Genomic DNA, 8,228 nt, shown 5'->3' on the forward strand with positions numbered 1-8,228 from the left:
GTTCGTTGATTTGAATTTTTAATTCGAGTTAAGATGTAATTTTATGTGAAAATTTTCTACTGTAGCATAAAAATTAGACGTGACTGTTTCTTAAAGTTTTTTACTGTAGCAAAACTCGAATTCTAAACTCAAATTGTTAAAATAAACGGAACTTTAATATACTATATTTGTCTTTTGTTAAAGAAATCTTTTCGATAAGAAATTACTATAATTGCGTTTAAGATTTTAATTTTTGTTTTATTCCTCCTCATAAAGTTATTTTTTTTTTCTATTTTATCCTTAAAAAACCTTGTACATTTTTTACTAAGTCATGGAAGTAAGTTTAAACGCGATTTGTTGTAAAAGAACACGAGATTAGTAATTTTGAAAGTGCAATGTATCGTCAAGAGAGTGATTAATTCTATGGTTCAATTAATTATATATTGCCATAGACAGCAGATTATGATTGAGAAGGGATGTCAGATGTGTATAATTTATATGAAAATTTTTAATTGTTTAAATATGAGTAATGTTGATGACTACGGCTTAGTTTTATTTTTATTTTTATTTTTTTTTCCCTAACTTTGACGAGATTTTATCCAACATCATTATCTCTTTATCTCAATCAAAACAAATAATCTCTATTATTTTAGGAGTTTTAATGGCAAGTTATATTCACCGATAGTGTACATTTTTTAAACGTTAGATGTAATTAAAATTATACCTAAATAATAGTATACAAAATGACACAATCCACTAGAAATGTGACAGTGGTATCGTAGAATTGTCATTTAGTTTCTTTATTATCATACTAAGTATGGCATATAGTTGAAATAAATTATGAGAAGAATGTATTTGGAAGATAAATGTGAAAAGAAGAATGACATTTGGCTCAAACTCAGTAGACATAGCATGTACTCAAAACGTTAAGGAGATGTTTGTTTAGTGTATTCATCTTTGATTCTAAATCATGATTCATAATTTTCTATAGTATTTTTTTTCACAAAAAAACACACATAAAACAAGAATAATTATAAATCACAATTTTAAATTCATAAACTAAAACGTCCACTAAATGAACTTCCCTTATAGAACAACAAAGAACGACAAAATAGCAATTACTATGTTTTAAAGAGTCCAAAAGAATTGCCCACAAAGGGCAACCCACCCCATATGAATAGGATAATAGTTTGCCCCCCAAAAAAAAAACGCCAAATTAATAAAAAGTTGATTTCTCAGACTTTGTTCAATTTGTTAATTCGAGTTTTTAATTTTAATACTGCTATAATTAAAAATTTTTACAAAAAATCACATCTAACTTTTTTTTATCACAGTAAAAAACTCACACATAAAATTATATCTCAATTATAATTTTTAATTTAAACTGAGATATAATTTTATAAAAAAATTTTACTGTAATAAAAAATTAAATTTAATTTTTTATAAAAATTTTTAACTACAATAATATTAAAATTAAAAATTTAAATCGATAAAATAACCTTACTTTTAGTAAAAAGCTGAGTTAAAGTTTTTTGTAAGGTCAAAAGTAAAAAAAAAAAAAAAAAAAAAAGAAAGCAAACCACCAATGTCGTATTCATCATATTATCAGCAGAAAAGAAAAGCAAAGAGTGGGGGCTCACACAAACACACGCCCAAAAGAGGGATATGAGAAGAAGCAACAAACAAGCCAGAAGACAAAATGAATCAAAATGATTATTCAATAGACATCAAAGGCAGCCATTACAATACTTCCTTGTAATACCCGACGGGGAAACTCCATTATGTATTATATGAAAATTACAGAACTTACTAGTCGACAAAAACACTTCACTTTCCAAGCCTGCATGCGATTAATGGCAGTGAATGAAAATACAACAAATCGATTGAATATAAAATGCTTTGAGCAACTAAGCAGTACTAAACACTATTTATTAATAAAAAAACATACCCCACTTGTGAATTTTATAGGATAAGAGTATTATCGGTGGTGTCAGATAACATTATTCAATTATATATAATTTTAAATCGCCAATTTAATAAATTATTTATATAGGATTCTTCTATTTGCGGTAGGATATTAAAAAAATACAGTTAGATTAAATTTATATTAGAATTGTCCATTTTGTATATCTATTATTATCTTAAGGTGATTTCGATTAAATTCAATAGTTAAAAGCATATACTATCAGTAGTTTATATTAAGATCACTAGTATTAAACACCATCTATTAATAAAAAGATGTATCTCTTTTATTATTAAGTCGTACTTAATATTATTGGTGTCATATAACATTATTCTATATAATATAGTTTTAAATCACCAATTTAATAAATCATTTATGTAGGATTCTTCTATTTACGATAAGATATTAAAGAAAACACATTATTGATAGAGTTATTTTTTCAACGGTTAGATTAAATTTCTATTAGAATTGTCTATTTTATATATCTATTATTATCTTAAAGTGATTTTAATTAAATTTAATAGTTAAAAACATACACTATCAATAGTTTATATTTAGCACCCTATGTGATTTCGATTAAATTTAACCGTTTAAAATATACAATATTGATAGTTTATATTAGATTTTACATTTTAATGTGATTTCAATTAAATCTAACGTTTAAAAAAAATATAGAAATAAAGAGAAAAATAGGTCAAGACTTGAGATGAATTAAAATTAATATGTCAATAGTTTACATAAATTAATAAATAGGCTAAATTACTGTTTTTGTCCATAATTTGTCTGGTTATGAACCATAACTTGACAAGTTATTGTCCATAATTCACGATTTTTATACATAACTTGTATGGCTATGAACCATAACTTAATAAATTTATTCATAACTTATCTGATTATGAACCATAACTTGACAAGTTATAACCTATTAATTTTTATAATTAAAAATTAACTTATATACTTTTTTAAATTTTTTATATTGATCTATTTTTTATTATTTTTAAAAAATATATTATAAGTAGTCTAGGCCCGAAAGTTTATTGTGGTTCAATTATATGTACCAAACATTCAGCCAACCAAAGAAGTGAAAGGATAAGATTGTGACATCTGATTCAGTTTAGGTCGTACGTTATATAGAGCAGGTAAGTATGGCTCATGCTAGGGGTGGAAAGCTAAAAACTCATGCATTGAATAAAGAGAAATGGAACTGAAAAATGGTCAACAAAGATTCAGAAACTTACTGGAATAATCAATCTTTTTCACTATTCAAACGTAAAAAGTACGCCAGGCTTTTAGAGGCTTTGCTCATATATTCAGATTATTGCAGCTAGAGCTAGGCTTAGTAGGGACCCTGGCAAAAGCCGAGGAATCCGGACTCGTCTAATATGGGATCCAGAGAGAGAAATAATATTATATATATTTATATAATATATAATATATAATATGGTAATGAGATATAACTTCTCCACGTGGCATTTTAGCAACTATGGCAAGAATAATGAAAGATTTTACTTGCTAATTCTAACATAAATATTTACCTTTCAGCTCTTCTTTTTTCTTCTAAAGTTTACTATTTGCAATTGAAATCATTTAACTCTTAACGATATCATCATTTTGTAGTCTTCGTGATAATTTTAAAGAGTTTTTTTGGTAGATCAATCCAATGTTTCGACGGTTAAATTAAGTTAGAATTACATTAAATGATTGAAAATAAAAAAAATTGAGATTTTATTTATTTTACTCATTTAAGTTTAGAATTTAAGTTTTATTACCGTAAAAAATTCTCAAAAACAGTTACATCTAATTTTTTTATTACAATAAAAAATTCTCATATAAAATTACATTTCAATTTAAATTAAAAATTTAAATCATCAAACTAAACGCGTTGAGATCACATCAGAAAAGCTTTCCTGATTTTTTGAATTGAATAGAGATTTGCTTTCTGGTATGAACGACATGTGTCTAGTTGGTAGGAAATGCCTAGAGTGACGGATCGCATGTGTTGCCGACTGTATGTCCAAGCACTTATTTGCTTAGTGTAAATATTATATAGTGCTTATTTTCTAGTTTTTACTACTTTCACGTAACATAAATCAATGAGAAATATAATATAACATTTTATGTAACGTAATACTAATGTTGTAGAGATATATAACAGTATTGGATAACTAATTTTTTTTAGAGTCCCATCCTTTTGTGCATATCATATTGAATAAATGTTATATATTATGCTTCTATGTGAAAATATAGTCCTCTTGAGAGTACCATAGTAAAAACCCAATTTATACGTACTCTTAAGTTTAAGATTATGGTTTTGTTCTTTTAAAAGGAACAAGATGTGTAAATCACGAGTTTTCCTCTTGTTGGATTGCCAATATTGTCTGTCATATTAGGCTTTCAAATCTCTACCATCCTCATTAAGCAATAAGGTCACAAAAACAATGATGAAATTTGTCAAAGATGAGAAATAGAAATGTAATTGGCATCTCAAAGGTGAAAAGGTGGAGAAAGTTGAACTACCATATACCCAAAACTTTACTATTGAATTGCCTCAATGGACATGGGTACCAACCACAAGAAAAATCTCAAAGTCAAAAGCATTCAAAAGGAGCATCATTTGAACTTTCTGATGCCACAAAAAAAAGGTATCCAAGTTTGACAAGGCTTTACATGAAGAAAATATTAGCCATACAAATCTTCACGAGCGAACAAAATCAAATTAGGAATGTTTCTTTATCCTTGTTAGACTACAAAGATGTCAAGTTCGCACTAACATGCTTCATACCTCAAAAGTGGTTAGTGGTTTCAGCTTCTGCAATAGAAATGCGGCAAGTTGGTGGTGTTCGCAATTGATGGTGGAAAATGGTGATGGAGGATCGGCAGGTTCGGAAAGTGGAGCTGACTATTGGCGGCTGATGACGGAAGTGAAGTGGCTGACGGTGAAGGGAATCCTGATGATGCTGCAGTACAGAAGAGCGGCGCCGGCACTGGAGGAGCAGCTGCTCTGCCTTGGATTTGCCATGCCCAATTTGGCAAAGAATCAACATCCACTCCCCTCTCTGTTGCTCTTTCCTTCAAATACAAAAATAGTGAAAAGTGTCAATTCAGTAACTTGAATTCAATAATATAATCAAAACTTGCATATAGTTTGTTTTAACATTCGGCAAATTGTACAATTAGCAGCTTTAAGATTAAGTTACCATATCATTTGGAAAGAAACTGGCGTTCATGCCACCGATGATAGAACAATGCTCGGATGCAATTCTAGAGCCATGAGGCATTTTGGCCCTTGCGGTGGAAAAGTTCTCAATCTGTAAGAGAATAACAAACTGCTTACTATGCTAGCAACTTAACTAAAAATCTTGAAGATATAGATACAAAAGTAAGTATAAACAATCTAGCTGAGGAAGGTACAAAAGTTCTTTAAGTTCTATCTCAAGATTACCCTTTCTCTCATATGAACCTGCTCCAAGTAAAAGCCACTTGTTTCAACATTCTCCTTTGGGCCATTGGAAAGAGAAAGCGGCGCAATACCCAAGTTAAGGTCTAGATTTTGGTTGCCACCTGCAGCAGAACCACAATGCATTTCATCATCAAATGAGAGATTGTTAAACAAGCGAAAACTATACACAATTACGAAAGAAACGAATTATCTAGCGACGCAGAACCTTCACACTCGGCCTCAGACATCATCTCGACATCATACAGGGCTGGCTCAAAATTAGTGACTGCTTCTCTTCCATTGCATTTCATGGCAGCCTTGTCATATGCCCTGTTTCAGAAATACCAATTACACTTGAGATTAACGTATTACTTGCATAAGGAATATAAGAGGTAAAGAGTTTAAACTCCAAAGGCATAGTTTAATGTTAAGACCTTGCAGCTTCAATCTCGCTATCAAATAGCCCCAGATAAACATATCTGCATGCAAATTGCAAACAATGAGTACTATAATACCCAATAAAAACCAAATTCCCAACTCAACCAAAAAAAAAAAAATAATAATAATAATAAAACAAGACAAAGAAGAAAAAGAGCAAGCTCTTAGCCATATTCTTAGTTCTTTTCGAGATGAGATAAGATTATAATACAAATCACACAAGTGGATGCTAGAAACTAAATACTAGTACAAAAATAAAAAAGGATTCTCAATAATTATATTCTTAGCTCTCCAAACAAACTTCTTAAGTTCTATTTGAGATATTAACATTCAACCACAAATCACACAAGTGGATTTCGCAAAAAACAAAATACTAATATAAGAAATACAAAAAATGATTCTCTTACTTTTTGCCCATGAACTGGCCCATGCGAGCTTCCCATCGTCCACATTTGTGCAGCGTCACTCCTCTGTACTTGGAGCTTCCTCTGGAGAATCCGGTGCTTTGTCGACGCAAGATATGCACAAACTCTTCCTTGCTGAAGTTGCTCATCTGTGAAAGATTCAAAATCCGTACTCAAAAAGAAAGAAAGAAAGAAAGATGTAATAATTCATGTAAAACCAAGAAATGTGTTACCCACATGCTTGATATCTTCTTCATAATCACTGATATTGAAGTTTATATCGGCTTCAAGTCCACGGAACTTTATAGCAGCTCGATCATAAGCTCTGAGAATATGATCACAAAAAAACAAATTCCAAAAAAAAAAACCCCATTAAAAAAAGACCATTAAATTTATTAATAATATGAAATAGTGAGAAGTTCACCTAGCAGCAGCATGGGCAGTGTCAAATCCGCCTGGAAAATAAAATAGAAAATTAATAGTAAATAAGAAGGATAACAAAACCAATAGTAATGGTACTTTATTAATAGTAAAAATCCATTTGTCAAAGGAGAACAAAAACCAAATTTAGAAAACAAAGAGAAACATAAATAAGAAGCAATAATATTAATAAATAATAATATTTAATTAAATAAAATTAATTATAAGAAGAACAATGATGATAATAATTTTGTCAAAAGGAAACAAAAACGATAATAATCTTATCTGAGCTGAAGAATTTTTCCTTACCCAAGTACACCTGCTTCCCACAATCCCTACCAAAAAAAAAAAAAAAAAGACTGAGAATGGCAAAGTCAGAGAGACAGAGAGAGAGTGTGTGTGTGTGTGTGAGAGAGAGAGGGGTTTTTTTTTTTTTTTTCTTCTCTTTTGCTTTTTTCGAAGGAAAGGAATTTTGGAGGCATCATCAGCCAATCACAAACCAGATGTGAGATTCCCATCGTCCCGTCCTTCGATAAAACGTGACGCCTCGGTACTGCGAGCTCCGCGACCTCGGTCCTCGCCGGCTCTTTTTCATCGCCGCCGGTTGCGGAGCCGCCACAGCCGCCGGCGTCGGACCTCCGAAACTCCCCTCGCAGAACGACGCCGTCGCATTCGTCGACAACCCTAGCCACTCCCTCCGCGACGACGAGGAAGAATTCTTCTCCTTCTCCGACGGACCTCCTCCGGTGATCGGGAAGAGGTCGATCGTCCGAACGCGATCGACGTCGGAGGAGGAGGAGCAGTAGTAGTCGTCGTCGAAGCTGAAGGAGCTTTCGAGAAGCTTCTCGGCGGAATCCGACGCCGTGTCGGAGGACGCCACGCTCAGGTTCAGGTCAAGCATTGCTCCGGCGACCACAAAATTCGAAAAACGAAAACTCAGCTGTCCGATGATGATGAAGAAGAAGAAGAAGAAGAAGAAGAAGAAGAAGAAGGTGATCAGTGGAATATTGAGTGAGGCATGAAGGCTTTATATATGGGACATAGAAATGGAGGGCTGTGAAGGCATTGTTGGTAGAGTCGCCGGCAAAGGAGAATCTAGAGAGAGAAAGAGGGGAGGGAGAGGTGGTTAGTGTCGGTGGTGGGGTTTGTTTGTTGTTGTTTTTGGCTCTGGATTGGAGCTAAGAACAATGACTGTTTTCAGCATACATACAGAGAGAAGTTGGACTTTGGAGGGTCCCTCATCTTTTTATTTTATTATTGAGAGTTTAGTTTTTTTGAGAGTTTTTTACTGTAATAATAGAAAAAATTAAATGTGATATTTTTTAAAAAAATTTTACTGTAAAAATTTAAAATTAAAAATTCAAATCAATGAAATAAATGAGACATTTATCTCCTCTACTAAATATAATCAAAATTATTTTAAAATTAAAAAAATATGTATAACATAGATTTTACCGCTCAAAATTGGTAGTCTTAACGGTGGATTAATCTATTTTACTCTACCGATATGATAAGTATTTTTATTGTTAGATTAATTTTTTAATGCTCATTTTTTTGTGTAACACACTATAAATTTTTAATATAA

The 8,228-nt window shown here is 31.4% G+C and overlaps 1 protein-coding gene across 1 annotated transcript; it reads right to left on the bottom strand.

Moving 5' to 3' along the window:
* Positions 1 to 4,484: 4,484 nt before the first annotated feature.
* LOC21387371 (floral homeotic protein APETALA 2) lies at positions 4,485 to 7,799 on the bottom strand. Its single transcript, XM_010102530.2, has 10 exons — positions 7,144 to 7,799; positions 6,953 to 6,978; positions 6,648 to 6,678; positions 6,461 to 6,548; positions 6,227 to 6,372; positions 5,816 to 5,860; positions 5,608 to 5,711; positions 5,385 to 5,503; positions 5,140 to 5,250; positions 4,485 to 5,011 (listed from the first exon to the last, which is right to left on the bottom strand). The coding sequence occupies exons 1-10, from the start codon at positions 7,542 to 7,544 to the stop codon at positions 4,745 to 4,747; spliced, it is 1,338 nt and encodes a 445-aa protein (XP_010100832.1). The 5' UTR covers positions 7,545 to 7,799; the 3' UTR covers positions 4,485 to 4,744.
* Positions 7,800 to 8,228: the final 429 nt, after the last annotated feature.

Source organism: Morus notabilis, unplaced genomic scaffold, assembly GCF_000414095.1.
Source record: "Morus notabilis unplaced genomic scaffold, ASM41409v2 Scaffold845, whole genome shotgun sequence".
NCBI lineage: Eukaryota > Viridiplantae > Streptophyta > Magnoliopsida > Rosales > Moraceae > Morus > Morus notabilis.